The 17,303-nt window shown below is 47.5% G+C and overlaps 1 protein-coding gene across 10 annotated transcripts in view; it reads right to left on the reverse strand.

Annotated features, from left to right (window-relative positions):
* Positions 1 to 17,303, reverse strand: part of LOC119178495 (uncharacterized) — a 331,606-nt gene that overhangs the window by 182,322 nt on the left and 131,981 nt on the right. For 9 of the 10 annotated variants that reach the window (XM_075888522.1, XM_075888511.1, XM_075888515.1 and 6 more), the window contains exon 2: positions 6,251 to 6,457. The exons of the other annotated variant lie outside the window; for it this stretch is intronic. In XM_075888522.1, the coding sequence (XP_075744637.1) occupies positions 6,251 to 6,457 (207 nt within the window). The remainder of the gene's footprint in view (positions 1 to 6,250; positions 6,458 to 17,303) is intronic. 10 annotated transcript variants of the gene reach the window in all.

Consider the following 17,303-nt stretch of genomic DNA (forward strand, 5'->3'; position numbering starts at 1 on the left):
AGGCCGTAGGTCCTTTCCATTGCCACACGAAAAGTTGTCTAGGCCACAGGCAATCTCTCTTCGCATGCTTCAGACGGGAACATACCCTAGCCTCGTCACCTATAGCCATTACTCCGATATTTCAGAACTTTTTCCGGACTGCTATAATCGCAGTGATTTTAACCACATGCTCTGGAGGTGCCCCTCTTTACAAAGAAAAAATGAAGAATTTTCTGAGAACTCCTTTCATTTAATGCTCACGAGTCCGGTTTTCATAGAACAACTCAAGGCTGTCCAGAAAGCCCACGATGCGGCGGTGAGGCTGGGCCTCCCCATCCCAACGTGGGAGCGGCCCGCGATCCTACCCCTATAAAACGGGGGTGGAATCCTTCAGGACCCCAATAAAAGTTTTTCATCCATCATCCATCCATCCGTTGTGGTGATGCAGCTTGAGTCCCGGGCTCAAGTCGCACGCCTGCCCCTTTGGCTACTCGGTGTTGTGCCACAGACATGTTCCTCGTTCGGGAGCACGTCTCACAAGATCGAGCCCTGTTTCGACGAACTGTCTCTCCCCCCCCCCTCCCAGCGCCGCCTTCTGTGCAGGAGAACCGTGCAGTCCTGGGATAACGTCGTTTCCTCCGCCGAACCACTTTGCAGTTCCGGGTATGGCTACGTCTCCCCCTCCGAGCCCGAGAACTGGTCTGAGAGAATGGACCAAAGACGCTATTTAAGGCCGAGCCGGCCCCATGTTAGGAGATTTTTGCCCCAGCCGACGTTGTCGTGCTGGCCGGCTCTGTAAAAACGACAACCTGCTACAGTAAACGCTCCTTTTGTTGCTGTTTTCCAAACGGATTGCCTCCCTGTTTCACCTTCGGGCTAAGGCTTCAGCGAAGTCCGCTCGACGGCTCGCCGCTCTTCGCCACCGCTACCATCGCTTGAGAGAAAAATCATAACATCGGTAAGAACCCCGTAGTCTGAACCAGCCGGAAACGACACGGTTTCCCTCGCCGTTATGAGCCGTCAATTTAAGCACTTCGCTTCGAGGCCGCTTATCGACGCTCACTTGTGGTTCTCCCCCAATGCGAGGGAAACAGTGTCGTCATTGTCAAAGTGAGACACGTTCGCGCCGTTTCCGCTTACGTCACTCAATGGCCATCGAAGTTTCGGTGGAGTTGTGGGGTGCTCCGTAGACTCGATAGACTCAATGGCCTTCGAAAACGCCCACGTGGCAGCTCGTGACTGATAAGTGAATCAATAGGCCGTCAGTTCAATGACCTTCCCAAATACCCGTGTGACACTGGTATAAAAGTTCAGTTACCGAGCGTCAAACTTACGACCTCTCGCTCGTCAGCGCGCGGCGCGAAACCACAAATCTTCAGAGCGTATGTTGTCCAGCTTGCTAAAGGCGAGCTATTTATAAACACCATATACCATAGAGTTTCATACAATAATACCTAGAGGGTAATCTGGCGCTAGTGTATACGCGGGCTCCTTTAGCGGCGCTTGTAAACCCTAGATAATCATGCATGAAGTACAGGTTTCGGATCTCCTTCGGATGTATCGCGTTCCTGAGATTCGTGACGCTTGTTTGCCGAGTGTAGAACAAAGCGATATGAAGTTATATTTAAATTAAACGTGCTTCATTTTTTTGTACGTAAATTTTATTGCACAACGATAACCACACAATGCGGTAGAAGTGAAACCTGGACAAATATAACTACCAGTGTATGCATTGCTCTGTCACCGCATTCCAGTTTTACCATCAAGATGGAATGAATTATTTTTGCAACATTTAAAAAAATACTCGTTTTTCTCTCGATAGTACGCACTATCTATATACGGAAAGAACAGTACAGTATTTAGTGGGAAACAACGTTTCATCTGCTGCAATGCCAGGTGCGTCTATCCAAGTGGTCTTCCACCAACGCACCTCTCGTTTTGTTGTGAAGTCGAGTCATATGAGGGTGAAGGTGCTTCTACTTAGCTCCGCTGTCGTTATGCAGTCGATTTAAAGAAGTTTTGGCAAGACGGGCTAACGAAAAAAACGTGCACTCGATGTAATATCCTGCACTGGCACGAGACGCTATATCTATTCGCAGCGGTGAATGGACGACGCTTCTCTTAAACTGTCAAATGCGACTTGTAAAGCTCCGAAGCCGCAGCAACTATCAGGCCGAGTGGGCTTCAGCCTCTTTGAACAACAAAGGCGCTGTTTCAGTGCTTTATACCGCACCACACTACCCACGCTGCGCGAAGAACAAAACTGAAACTGTGAAAAAAAAATCGTAGACAGTTCGCTTGCTAACGCAATCCAACCCGAAGCCTGTACTTCCCATATTTCCCACGGGATATACCGTTAGCCGTCCTCGGAGCTCAGCAACTTCAGCGCGTTTTCCTCACCAGTAGCGAGATGGCGCGAAAGGCGCGCGTAGGGCGGGGCTTTAGCGGTGGGCGCGCTGTAAATGTCGTTACCTTACGCGTTGCGATGCACGCGCGCCTCCATGGCGTGTGGTTTCGTGAGCGCGCGCTTATCTCATTCGGGCGTACGTCTTCTGCTTCCATCATGCTTCCACCACAAGTTTGCTTTGAAGTTATAGTGATTAAAGAAAGTGCGAAGGTCACATCGCTCGCTGCCGCGTTGACGAAAGGAGCGCAATCTGATTCTGGCGCTTTGTACGTCTTCTGCTTCCACGGCAACTTTGCTTTGAAGTTATAGTAGTTAAATAGAGTGCGAAGGTCACATCGCTCGCTGTCGCGTTTACGAAAGGAGCGCACTGCTCACACACGAAGAAGTAAGAAGCCGAGCTGTGACAGTTGCTAGTCGGCGCTCGTTCAGTGAACATTAATTTGGTGCGTGCTTTCTGCTTGAGGTGCGTGCCGAAAGTTTCGAGCTGCTTGCCGTGACATCACAATTTGTTGCTGTCGCATTCATTACTTCACCCTTGCGGAGAAACAATGCGCAGTTAACGCCCAACTGCCTCTGTGAAGACACGTTTCACTTTCCTGTTATACCGATTCTTAGACAGAGGGATCAGCCGTGCCCTTTAACCTTTTTTCTCTGCTACAGAATCTTACAGCAGCGGTTCACAGGATTCCAATGCCTGAGAATATTTGAATATGAGCACGACTTTTAGTATTTGTAGAGTGGTGCAACGAGGTTGCTTTCTCAGTTGTTATATACTGTAGCAACATTTGAATAGCATCTTTCCCCCTTTTTATAATCAATAAAATTTCACGTGCTGATATACTCCGGTTCAGTAAAAACAGTAAATAAATGCCTATACAATACTTTCGTTACAAGTACAGGTGTGCATTCTTCTTACAGGTTATTTCGCCACCATTTCAAATTTCGGTCCATGACCAAGCGAGCCTCTCTCCCCTTCCTCCTGTATCCGGCAAGGCTACTGCATCACGACTGCGCATCGGACATGCGCAGATACTCACGGCGCACTATCGTGCGCCTATATAATCAGTGACTGAATAAACCGATGTCCTTTCTTGTTCTGGCCATCATGCTGTATCGTCGTCCTTGCTAGTTACATGGTGTCAGAAGTGGCCACCGCGGACCGAATCACGGCAGCAACGGCGCGGAATCGCCATGGACCTAATGAAGCCGCCGGAGCCATTGCGCCTATCAGGCAACTTGCCTGAAAATTGGAAGCGCTTCAAGCAAAGGTTCGAGCTTTTTCTGCAAGCAATGACAGCCGAGAAGTCCCCGAGAAGTGACTCCTCGAAAGCGGCGCTCTTGCTGAGCTTCGCGGGAGACGAAGTGCTCGACATCTTCAACAACTTTCAGTACGGCCCCGAAGAAAGGAAGAAATGTTACGACACGGTCGTGCAGAAGTTCGACGCCTACTTCTCCGAGGTGAGCAATGAAATTCACGAAAGATATGTTTTTCGTACACGAAGCCAGGCGGAGAAAGAACCTTTTGAGAAGTTAGAGCGGTACTTAAAGAAGCAGGCGACACAGTGCAACTTTGGGGATCAGCACGATTCACTGATTAGAGACCGAATTGTGTTTGGTATTGTTGCGAACGACGGACCGATCCCGCCGAAGCCACCACTGTTGCGAAAGACGGCGACGCCGACACGGCCCCGAAGGCGCCACTGCTTTCAACTCCGCCGGGAAGGTCACCAGCCGTTTGGTAGCGTATGTTTCTCAGCCCGCGACTGCTTCTGCGCAGAGCTGATAAGACGAGCGGACGAGACGACGGTGAGTTAAACAAGGTTTATGTACAGCATATATACAGAGGCGTTACAATTTCGGCACTGGGGCCGACAGGACTCGAAGAGCCGAACTCTCCTCTCTAACACATAGGTCAGCTTTTCGCCTAAGACCGCTGACTCACACACATGTCGGCTCTCCGGCATGGGGACTCCTCTCTCATAGGACTGCCGATCGCGACGCGCCGCAGGGCTTCTTTTATTTACACCGGGTCCAACCAAAATGTCCAATCAGAAGCGCCGCTGGTCGTCAGGGCAGATTCCGCCAATGGGGTCGCCGCGCCGTGCGTCAGACCACCAGACACGAGGACGCCGGCTCGCTGTCACGTGCGCTGATGACTCAATGCACGTGGGCCAGGGAGCGCCGCGCGTGTTCACGCCGTCGAGTTGATCGCGCCAGGCGGACTGCGGGCTGGCCTTGACCCAGATTGCCTTTTTCAGAGGCACGGTCGTTTGACGAGGACTCGCTGGCATAACAGTATGAACGACCCAAAGCTGCGTGTAAGAATGCTTGCCGAGAGAGGCCTGACGCTTCTAAAAGCCGAGGAAATGTGTAAAGCGGCAGAAGCAGCGGCACTAAGCAGCCTAGTTTGGAATAGGACAGAAGACAGCATTGACGCAGTTTCAAGTGGCGAAACGGTGACGAAAAAACGGCAGCAGCGGAAAAAAAAACCAGAGTCGCGATAATCAAGATATTTGCTGCAGGAAGTGCAACTGCAAACATAAACCTAAGCAATTCCCCGCGTATGGTAAATTATGTCATTCTTGCCGCAAGTACAACCACTTTGCAAGCTGTTGCCAGAAGTCTACCGCTGTTAGCGAAGTAGCTAATCTCGTTGAAAATGACTTTGAGATTCTCGAAATCGGCTCCGAAAATTGTCGCAACAAAGACTGAACAATCAAGGCTCGAGTAAATGGCAGAGAAGTGGCGTTCAAAGTGGACACCGGTTCGCAGGCAAACTTGCTTGTTTTACAACGTACCGTAAGCTTGGATCCAAAGAAGCGTTGCAACCTACCGGGTCAGTGTTGCGCGCCTACAACGGGGGCGTTATTTGAAGTTATGGAACAACGTTGGTGGCCATCCGACAGTGGCAACTTCAACCTCGCCAGCCAATGGCCGACGTCGCGAAGTTCCGACGTCGGGCGATTTTTCGCCACCTGTGGTGCGTCAGTCATTATCACCACCGACGCCAGCTTTGAGAAGGTCGACTCGAACCGTGAAGCCACCACAGCGTCTTCATTATGACAAGGACTTCAACCAAGTGTATGATATCATTTTTTGAAATGCCATGTACTTACCACTGTTTCGGTGGGTATGTAATTTCGTTGTTAACGGAAAGGATGTATCCGGCAAGGCTACTGCATCACGACTGCGCATCGGACATGCGCAGATACTCACGGCGTGCGCCTATATAATCAGTGACTGAATAAACCGATGCCACTTCTTGTTCTGGCCATCATGCTGTATCGTCGTCCTTGCTAGTTACCCCTCCCTCCCCTTCAAATCTTGTGCAATTATCTCTCACCACACGGAGAAGAGGGCGGGGGATCTGCTCAGGATTTTAGAGATGAAAACTTTGCGAAGAAAACAGGTCCGACAAGCTGACTTGAAGACAAGTACACTTGTCGAACCGTCAGCTCCAGCAACACCCCGTGGTCGAAATGTTTTCATCTCTTTGTGGTTCAATCTTCCACATGCCTAAGTTATATCTTAGATAGATAGATAGATAGATAGATAGATAGATAGGGGCCCGAGTGACCACGGGTCGTGGCTGAGCAAAACGTCCGGCGGAACCACCAATGAAAAATATTGTAACTCATGGAAGATAAAGTTGGCACCCAGCCGCCTGTAGAAATTTTGGAACTACGACGCTTTACTTATTGCGATACCCGCACGACTTTCCTGGTAGTTATGTGCTACAAAAGGCCGCGGATGTCAGTTTACCCCGTCTTTCACCAAGCGGGATCGCGCTCAACTGATGCACCATGTTATAATTTACGAGCTGCAGTGTCACTTCATGCATTCCGCTCATTCTCCCGGCCTTACCCCGCAGGAGGCGAGGTTGTCGTGGCTGTGTTGCTCTCCACAGGCAGCCGCGGGCGACGGCGGTGACAAGCAGTCCGACGCGGCGCCAACAGCCGCGGCGGGTGGCGAGGCGACGGACGACGCACCGCTGCTGTTGCTGGCCGGGGAGGAGAAGCCGGGCCTCTGTTGAGCCGAGCGACGTTGAAGGCGCTTCCGCTTCTCCGCAAACTGCACGAAAAGATAAAGCGAGGAAGGACAGCAATTAGCGAAGCGATGCAGGGGTATCAACATGTAAAGTGTTTGTTAGACCTTGCTTGTGGGCTAGAGTTTGGTATTACGCAATCTGGAACGTTGAATACGACCAACTTGCTACCGCTCTCGCAAATTGACTTGAATTCAGCCCGACGAACGACGTTCACAGGCAAGCGAGCATTGCGTGTAGAGTATATGTCTCCACAAACACGTCGGTGGTTCTCGAAGAAATGTCTCGAATGAAGGGCTTTCGAATGAAGCCCCCCTCCAACAGAAAGAAAGATCTGTCGGTTGTTTCAAAAACCACGGATAATCAAAAATAAAGCCTCACGGAAAGGACGCCGGCGCGGACGAGTCGAAAGAGTGGTTCGATGTACAGCGACCGAACGCATCACGACGAGCGCTATAGCCAACCATGCAGAAAAGCGAATGTGCGGCCGCCACCCGTAAAATAATCATCGTCCGAATGCATGTAAAGGGCTACTTTGTCCCCAAGTTCATACTGTGCGAAGAGCGCGACGAGTTTACCTCGAAATCCTTCGCAGACATTTGGTAGCATGAGCCGGTTAAAATAGCCCGCGATTGATGACGATGATGATGATGATGATGTTCCTCTCTCACTGATGGCGCTCCCCCACAAAGGGGGATCGGCCAAGAACCGGGAGGCAGAATCTTTAAGTTATAGAGGACTACGGATATGAAAACATCCAATGGAAATTAAGTCCGGAAATCGAATTACGAATACCGAATGAAAATGCTGCACGCACGAGAAAACGGTCAGCCTGACGGATCGGAGCCGGAAATAAGACTAAATGTGAAAATATGCCGCGATTGCTTGAATGACGGGCTCGACACTCGCGCTATACCTAACTGCACAGCTTTGTCTTCCTCAGAATCGACAGCACGCAACTATGCTATGCCAGCAGTTGCGGCGAAAAGTGTTGAAAGATTACCAAATTTTAACATGGCGAATTTGTACGCTATACGAAATCCACGATGCAGAAACCGATATCGCATTATTTATACGCAGTCCTGTATACGCAGTCGTCATGACGTCGATGAACGATGCAGGAAGATAACCATCGGCATCAACGAAGTGTACAATGAGCGTATTGCTTTTTGAACACGTAGTGGGCAGCTCGCCGATTGGAAGAATAATGACAATAATGTTCCTCTCACGTTTCCGGCACTCGCCCACAAAGGCGATCGGCCAGGAACCGGCCGGCAAGATCTTTAAGTTAGCGGGATACGGATCTAAAAACGTCCAATGTAAATTATGTTATAAAATCAAATCGTAAATAATTAACGAAACTGCTGCACGAACCCACGGTTAGGCAAACAGATAGGCTCGGAGTCGAAAATAAGGAAAAGAATGTACTAAGAAGGTATTCTTATTGTTTCCATTACGTACGCAAGGACAGCCGTGCGAACCTCACTGTTACTATTATTTATTTATTTACAGTACCTTACAGAGCCCTCGAGGGGCATTGTGTAAGGGGGGCGGTACAGATAATATGTTAGAAAAATACATATACGTAATATCTACACATACATAGGCAAATAATGAATATAATAGAAAATGCAGTTCTACTTATGAACATGTAAGCAAAATACATACTAGAAAAGTGAGTTACAGTATGTGAAGGTGAAATACAAAAATAACTATTATGACAGTAACTACAACCTAGCAATAGTGCAAAAACATGGGCAACAGTCCTAGAAACACTGATGATTACGAAGATGCGATAAAGCAGTTTTTGGTGCATAAGTATTTTTTAAGAGTGTGATAGAGCTTTGTGTGGTCTTGTTGTGACGCAAGATCATCTGGCAAATCATTCCACAAACGAATAGCTCGTGGAAGCGCCGACTGGTTGAAAGCGTTAGTATTGCCGTACATGCGTGATAAGCTAAAGGTGTTATGTAGTCTGCTCGAAGTTCGATGTGCTAGATTAAGGTGAACAGATGGCATCATGCTGGTGTGGATGCGTTTGTGAAATAGTGATAAAAGTGAGATGTAATATTACCTAATGTAATACCTCCGAAGGATAAAATCACTGAAACGTTTATTTCTAAACCTAGCTTTTCAATTCGATCGACAAGGTGTATTTTTTCGTATAAGAATATCGGCGACAAAATAAAAAAAAAGGCCCATTGTTTCTATTTCCTTGCAAAAGAAACATAACAAGACGCTGTGCGCTCAACTTTATGTAAGTGATTCATACGCAAAATTGTACAGCGCAATCTGGTGATGAACAACGGCGTATTGGGCCTTTCGCAGCTCTATGCACTTGCAGAAGGCATGCATTTTACAAGAGAGCTTAAAGCGGTCGTCGGCACAGACGTTTCTCTCCTCGCGGCACACGGATGATTTGTTACCATGGCAAGCGAATGAGATGATGACGCAAAAAGGGGCCCGATTAGGCTATCGTGTTTCTATATGCTTTCAAACAAGAAGCTCGGGAGTGCGCCTAATTTCATTTTTATGATGCTTTGCCTTTCCCGAGACACCCATTCTGCATCATGTGCCACCGCATCGCCAATACAGCATTTCTGAATAGATCAGCCTCCCCTTATGTATAGTACGTGTGCTTGCGACAATAACCGTCTCCATGACGGTACCCACCCTCGTAATACTCGTATACCCTAACCGGTAGTATGTGTATATACAGGGTGTCCCACGTAACTTTAGCTGCAGAGTTAAAAAATATGACCGAACACGTAATTATACGACACGACCAAATGCATGTTGCTTACCGTTGCCTGGAGTTAGTCAGACTATTTTTTTGTGTTCTCAAATATTGTTTAATTAGATCTGTTTATTGAATAACTTTTAAAGAAACGAAGATGCATAAACATTTCAATGAGAAAGTTGTAACTCGGTTTGCAAAAACATCAAAATAGATAGTTTTGAACTTTGTATCTGTTAAGTATCAGTGTTTTTCTGCTAAATGCAAATGCCCGCGAAATACAAAAAAAAAGTAATACGCGACGTATCCGCTGACGCGTCAGTGCGCACGATGATTCTAGTGCTCCCTAACCTTCCGCGTACGAACGACACGCTTCCCTCGCAACGGTTCATGACAGCGATAAGCAGTCACAGTGGTTATCGTTCTTGTGGCCGATAGCAAAACGTGTTCACCGTAAAGCCGCCACCATCGTTGCGGCCCTGCCGAGGCAGCGCAACGGGGCAAATGTTGTCTATGGCCGTCCGTACGCGGAACGTTAGGGAGCACGTGGTATATTTTATATTTCGCGGACATTTGTAATTACCAGAAAAACACTAATACCTAACAGATATAAAGTTCAAAACTGTCTAATAGGACGTTTTGCAAACCGATCTACAACTTTCTCACTGAAACTGTTCATCCATCTTCGTTTCTTCAAAAGTTAGTTAATTCAACACATCTAATTAAACAATATTTGAGAACACGAAAAAAATAGTTTAACTCCAGGCAAGGTCACATCAAGCATTTGGTCGCGTCGTATTTACGCGTCCCGGCATATTTTAAAACTCTGGCTAAAGTTACGTGGGACACCCTGTATACCGGGTGTTCAGCGTAAAGCATTATGACTTTTCCTAAAATTCAGCACGGTGAGGAACACGAAAACCACCTTGAAGACAACATGCATATGTATCCAGGGAGACACAAAGTGAGGCACTGATTCTGGCTGTCAGTGACCCAATTAACTAAAGACTTAATACTTGACTTTTCGGTGACTGCGGAAAACGGGCGTATATATTTGTATTGAAAAGTTGGAGGCATCCGAATTTTAAGAATACCACAAAGCTTAACTTTTAACACCCAGTCTATTATTAGGCACTACGCATTAAAAGGTACGATAACCAGGAACGTCGTAGCCGTACATCCGGAAAAAACTGTGACCACCTGGGCAGACCAAATTTAACGGACATTTAAATGCAAATGTCGGGGCACTTTTTGCACTTCGTCCAATGAAAATGCGCTGTGGCTACACTGTCTGTAGTCGGGAATCGGGAGTATGAATGCGGGGCTTGTTTATGTAGGGATCACAGAGGCATCGTTAGACGCGACTTGAAACACTGAAATAAAAGCCGACATACGCAAGAACACGAAGGGCGCAATCAAACCCGCGTCCTCACGCGGCACGACATACCTTACCTGCTAAGCTAAATATACAGCGGCGGGTTGTATAGACTCCAAGAGCTGGGCCAACGTCACCGAGGCGGCGTCGTTGACTCCGAACTGATGCAACCCAGGTTTATAGCGCAGTAGCGCCAAGCCGAATGTGCCATTAGAAAGGACGCGAACAAGATAACGCCGAGTATATAATAAAGCAGTGGATACATCTCAAGCAATTCATTTTTCACCTAGACACGTGGCGCTTTCGCCATGTAATGGTGCTTATAATTACGCGACATATTCACACAGAGTACTTGAAAAAGCGTGAATGTGGCATTTCCACATTGCTTGCAATGCGTGAATACATGTACACTTCTTGGCTCTAGCGCATAGCTGTATATTGGTTCAAAGCCCACACACGAGTCAAAAGCCACCTGCAGCATTTAATGTTGCCTGCCTGCATGCAATTCGTGAAGGTGCGACATCACAATTACAGAAAGAGGTATACGCTGTGCATGCAATGGAACTGTTAAAAGGAGCCGCGTAGTAACTAAGCAGAGAGAGAGAAAGAGGTGGAGAGAGAGAGAGATAGACATCCAACGCAACTTTTCAAGACATCTACGGGATGCCGTATAGAGGTGGCAGCGCCAGGTGCCACCTCTCTCAGAGGAGTGCCAGACGCCCCATACACAACACCTCGCAACCCCCCGCCGGACGGCTTCTATATAATTGCCCCGTTTATTCTCACGCCCAGTGACGATGCATGTAATAAAGTGCGTCTCGCAACAGAGACATGCGCAACACACACACAACGCGTCACCACCGTGCTTCTTTTGTTCGCACGACCAGCAGGCCGCACTGCGCCATAAATAATACATATCTGCCGGTGACGACATCAGAAAAAAACGGGCGCGCTTCAAAGAAGCGTCCTTCCGAATAAGTGGCGTTGGCGCACGGGAGCGCACGCACTCGGTGCATGCATGGGAGCGCAATTTCGCACAATTAGGCGAAGCACTGTAGGGAGAGCTGAGGTCTTGTGCGTGCGTTGTGCAACGGTGTGCGATTCGAGCGTGCACAATAGCGATGGAAAGTACAGAACACCGCGGAAGTGACACTTTGCTCGAAGGAGACGCCTTTGGAAATGGAGCGTATTATACGGTAGCATTTTACCGTATAGTGAGGCGAATGTTTCTATACGCGTGCAATCCGTATATGAAAGTCACGACGACGTTGAGGTTATATATTAATGGGACAGCGATTCTTTTCCCATTAAATTTAAGTTAGAATTCTGCCTATACGAAATTTCGAGCGTTATCCCTTTCACTTATTCTGAGAGGCTGTGGCTCGCTCCAAGCACGCCTTCCTGCCTCCGTTGCAGCAATCGAAGTACCTGCCACCTTCAAAACTGCAAGTATAATGATATATTGCTGGACGTCAAACAATATATCGCTATACTTGCACTTCTGAAGGCGGCCTCTCTGTAATGCCCTGAGGCCCCGAAGGTATGAAATAAATAAATAAATAAATAAATAAATAAATAAATAAATAAATAAAAGCATTGAGGCGAAAACCTTATGTGTCTCACCGAACGAAAACAAAAAAACTGTCTCTTGGTGACAACTCATTATGGTAGCGAAAATAGGACGACGTCATATGAAGTTTCAGTGCACGAGTCACACGAGATGTTAAGACGCTACGCCATCACAAGACATCATCGATTGGGCAAAAGAGTACCATCAATCCCGGAGGCGAAGCAACACCACTACGTTATTTGCACAAAACTCTAGGAGACAGGGCGGCACAATGCAATCGACTGCGGAGAAGATAAGAAACAATAAGGTGGTGGTAGTGGTGAGAAGAGCAGAAAGGCACCAAATTTCTGCAGCCCGCTCGGGAGCACACCGCAGTGCACGGCGCAGGAAAAAAAAATTAGAAGGAAGATGGAAGCTAGAAGAGCAAGAAAGAACGAAGGCAGAAGAGAAGGAAAAAGAAAGAACAAAAAATTGGCAGATCCCACGTACAGTGGGTATCGATGATATGCGAAACACGAATGGGAAAGGGTGATAGGTCACTTTAATATCAGCACAACGTTAAGAGGCGGAGGTAAATTATGCCATGCATGACTTACAAGTCATGATTATCATGTTTGAACGCTTCATTCACATTCATCTATTAACGTCAACTGATACAAACTTTGGCATATGTGGAGCTAGCGAAACAGCCACGAGCGAGCTATGACCGTAGCATGTAGTCATGTTTTACATGCAATCCATATCATGATTATCATATTTGAACGTGTCATTTACATTCATTGTCCATTCACGTCACGTAATACTAAATTTGGTAAATGTGCAACTAGTGAAACGGCCGTGAGAACGCTGAGCGTAGCATGTAGTCATGTTTTACACGAAACGCATATTATGATTATAAGGTTTGGACGTGTCATTTACCTTCGACGTCTATTCACTCCCCGTGATAAGAAATTCGGTACATGCGGAGCTAGCGCAACGGCGGCGAGCGCGTCATGAAGGGCCCAATATACTCTGACGCAACGTTCACACCCGCGCTGAACTGGAGGGAGGAAAGGTGGCAGTGATATATATATATATATATATATATATATATATATATATATATATATATATATATATATATATATATATCACTGCCACCTTTCCTCCCTCCAGTTTTCTTCACGTTTTTTAAATAGTCCAGAAGAAAAGCCTCACGTCACCTCTGCAAGGCAGAACCTTACCCATATTTTTTGTTCAGGTTAGTTCTCGTTAGCCGAAAAGCGACAGTACCCCACCATTCATCACCTCGCTTCTCATTTAACTAGTTTATTACGGTACCGTGTTAGATTGCCGCCTTCCACAACATGTTTCTTGCTTATTTCTGACGTGTTGTAGAATTGGCTGAGCCCCACTCTCGTCTCTCTCAATGTAACCAAACGCAAACACAGTGCTTTAACAGGGTAAGTGGCTATATACCTCGGTACTTGCAAATCCAGTGGAGAAGACAACTATACAGGCAGATTTAAAGCTGCATTTTATATGACGATAGTTATAGCGCGAGAACAGAACGACGACACAGAGACGAGGACTATCGTCATGTCATACCAACTTGCCCATCTGTCACACACTTCTAAGTTGCATTTTACAGGATGTCGCTCTATTTTTTGCAACAAGGCATACGCGCCGTATAGACTTATAAATCTAGAATCGATGCCTTTCGTCAAAGTTCGACACCTCTTCGTCACAGGTAGCCCCGAGAAAGCGTAACACAGCGGCCGCTATTTCTTCTCACCAGGCGCGCTCGGTTACGATATCACCGTTAAAATTCAAAGATGAGTATCTAAAAATGACGTGTCGTTTTTTGTAGTTAAATTTATTAAAGAAGAAAGAAAATAGACTACGCCACGAATTGCGACAGCTTGCATCATAAACACAACTGCCCTTCAGCTCATAATTAAGGAACCAATCAGTAATTTCGTGCTAACTTGTGATTTCAATAGAACTTTAGCTGTGGAAAACGTACTGTGTTCGTGTGCGAAAACAGCTGCCTAACACTCTCCACCCCCTCCCCCCCACCCCCCCCACGTACCCATCACCCCCCCCCCCCCGACAAAAAAAGAAAGTTGTTTAAGCAGCGCTTTGAAGGAGCAAATCATTTCTTCTCATTCGCCCATCAGTGGAATTTCGTCGAGCCAAACTCGCCGCAATAGAAGTACACTTGGAAATCGGCGACGTCGGGCGGGCAGATTTCGGCGCGACACTCGAAAATGGCACTTTTACCCTGGTTTTCTCATGTAATAATGAACTTACGATGGTAAGATTAACGATATTAGAGTTCTCAGAGAACACTTTCTCATCCTTAACCAATTCATCGTTTTCCTTTAGTGACCCTTAAAAAGGTACAAATAGAATAAATGGTCTGTAAGTGTCAGTCACAAGCACCGATAAACACCGATGGCATACAATTCTTCCGTGATTCTATCGAACGACATGACATTATTGAACACGAAACTTTTATTAACCATATAGAAAAATTATTATTATTATTATTATTAACTTACAACGAGCCGAGAAAGAAGAAGCCGCGCCAGATAGATACCCTCGTGAGCGACACGTGCAAGACAAACGAGGAGCTTTCAGCTCAACTAACCACTAATTTTCCAATTCAAAGGTGAAAACCACACGGATATGCCCATTTACGAGACTATGTGATTACTATACCTTACAGTTTCTCGACACTCCAGCCGCAACAGGACAAAAAAAAAAAAAAGCACCCAGACACGCACACACAACGCAGTTTCACAAAGGGGCAGGCCGCCAGTTAACGCGGCACGTAATAATTTTGACGGCCGCAGACCGTCTAATAGCAGCCCCGGAACCAGTTCTTTAGCGAAAGATTAACGCACGGGCACCCCCACCAGCACGCCCGCGCTCCGTGGTTTGTCGGCACGTGCGCAGAGACCATGCTCCGGACGCGGTTGCACACGCAGGCGCGCGACACTGTGCAATAGGCAAGAGCGCAGAGCAACCGCAGGAAATGCAGAAGACAAGAGCAATAACAGAAGAAGCAAACAAAAAAAAAAACGAGGAAGGCAAAGGACGATGTATTATTGTATAGTAAATCAGCGGGAGAGAACTAAGTCCTCCTAGAATAATGGCACAATCGACGAGATTCAGAACAGAGAGGGAGAGAGAGAAAGAAGCGGAAGAGAGAAAATTGGCTCCGTATCTGGATGTAATCTGCAAATGTCGTCGAAAGACGATAGTCTTGCGTATGGAGAGAGCACATCAATGATTGATATGTGGAGTTTAACGTCCCAAAACCAGCATATGATTATGAGAGACGCCGCAGTGGAGGGCTCCGGAAATTTCGACCACCTGGGGGAGAGAGCGCAACAAGTCACGTCTCACCGTGAGACATGAGTGCCACCTGGCAGTGTTCTTGTAAACCGAAGCACATGGTTCTGAGACGGGTGTGCACGCCCGTCTCAGAGGTAATAAAGTGTAGAACGAGAGACGATGGGTAGGTGCCACCAACATCGCGTCTTAGCAAAGCGTTGGAAACACTCACCTTTCCGTGCAAGCGTTGCATGGTTAGCGCAGCGTGACAAGCGCTACGGTCCTTACAATCACTTATGTATGCCTTTTCTAGTAAAAGATGCACATGCAAAATATATACGTGTTGTTATGGTGCCCCAGACTTGCGCAATAATTTCTTTTTGGATTGACAATTGCACAAGTATGGACGCTAAACCTTGAGCAACATTGGTGGGCGCTGCGGATGGGGTCGGCCGTTTCAAGTACCCGGTGCCGTTAAGAGTGGACAAACAGACAAATGTACGGACAGGCAGACCAAAATTTTTGCGTCGAAGGTCCCCAAGAAAGGATATCGTCTTTAAAAAGAAAGCCAGCAAGCATGGCTTCAAGCTGAACAGGAAACGTTTTAGGCAGGTCTATAGGTTCAGAAATAAAGGTGAATAGGGCGGTGGTAGTGGTTAGAAGAGAAAGGCACCTAATTTCTGCAGCCCGGTCGTGGGCAATGCGCAGTGCCTTAAAAAGGTGAATACGCTAGAGCGCACAGGTAAGCGGGGAACAGAACAGAGAGAGAGAGAGAGAGAGAGAGAGAGAGAGAGAGAGAGAGAGAGAGATTAGGCCAGGAACAAGCGACGCGGAGTGCAGGAGAGGTATCGTCGGCCAATTGAGTCCGGTAAGGGAAGGCCGCGTATCGGTCGCGCCTGTTATTGGACCTCTTATCGCGAGCATCGTTCGAACGAAGAGTTTACGCAAAACGAGCTTAGCCAAGCAATCGGTACTTGGCGCAGTCTTCTTCCCCCTAAAAACGTCGCACAACAGCGCGGCATATGGTTTCTGGTAGGCCGACGGGTCTGGCCGAGGTGCTTTAGGCGTCACTGCCCACAACTAAGCGAGCCAGAAACGTGCACGCTGTATAGCTATAGAAGCAGCAGCGGCGGACTGCCATTGTCTTCGAATCACGCTGGCGCGAAATCAAGCCGCAATCCAAAGTGGCGCGGTTGCACCACGCATAAGCGTATGACACTAAACCGTCTGCGCTTCGAGTGCTACCAACAAGGCCACGACATCGAGGGAAAAGGAAGGAGGCGGCGGCGGATGATGAAGTTGGGTGCAGCACACGGGAGACAGACAGCCCCCCGTTCCTCCGTTCCTTGGACAAAACGAATATGGCACCGAGTTTCCGCTAACCGGTGTATATGCGGCGACAATGGTACGCAGCCAAGCCGAGTACGCGTCCGACGAACAGCAATTTAGGCTGTGTTCCAATACTCACCGTAGACGGCTAAATAGGCAGCTAAACGGACGGCGGCCGTCTTAAGTCCCATTCCAATTTTCACGTAGCCGGCAAAGTAGACAGCTCAGAGAAGACTGCATCGTAGACAAATACGATGCAGGCTACTTTGCTGTCTAAACAAGATGGCGGCTCAGCGAATCGCTCAGATAGATCAAATCTCGCCAGAATAGCCGTCTGCACACAAGCAGACGCCTTCCCAGACGCTCAATGTGAGTAAAGTTTATTTGTTTATAATTTTAACACGAAATAAGCCAGAAATTACAACTGTTACGTTTGTTTCCTTTAGCTTTTTCTTCTCGACGCGAGGTGGCGCATCGTCGCGTAAAAGCTGTCTAAACGTGTTCCAATTCTCGAACAGCATGGGCTCGGTGCGGTCTTCT

This window comes from Rhipicephalus microplus, chromosome 1 (assembly GCF_043290135.1).
Source record: "Rhipicephalus microplus isolate Deutch F79 chromosome 1, USDA_Rmic, whole genome shotgun sequence".
Taxonomy (NCBI): Eukaryota; Metazoa; Arthropoda; class Arachnida; order Ixodida; family Ixodidae; genus Rhipicephalus; species Rhipicephalus microplus.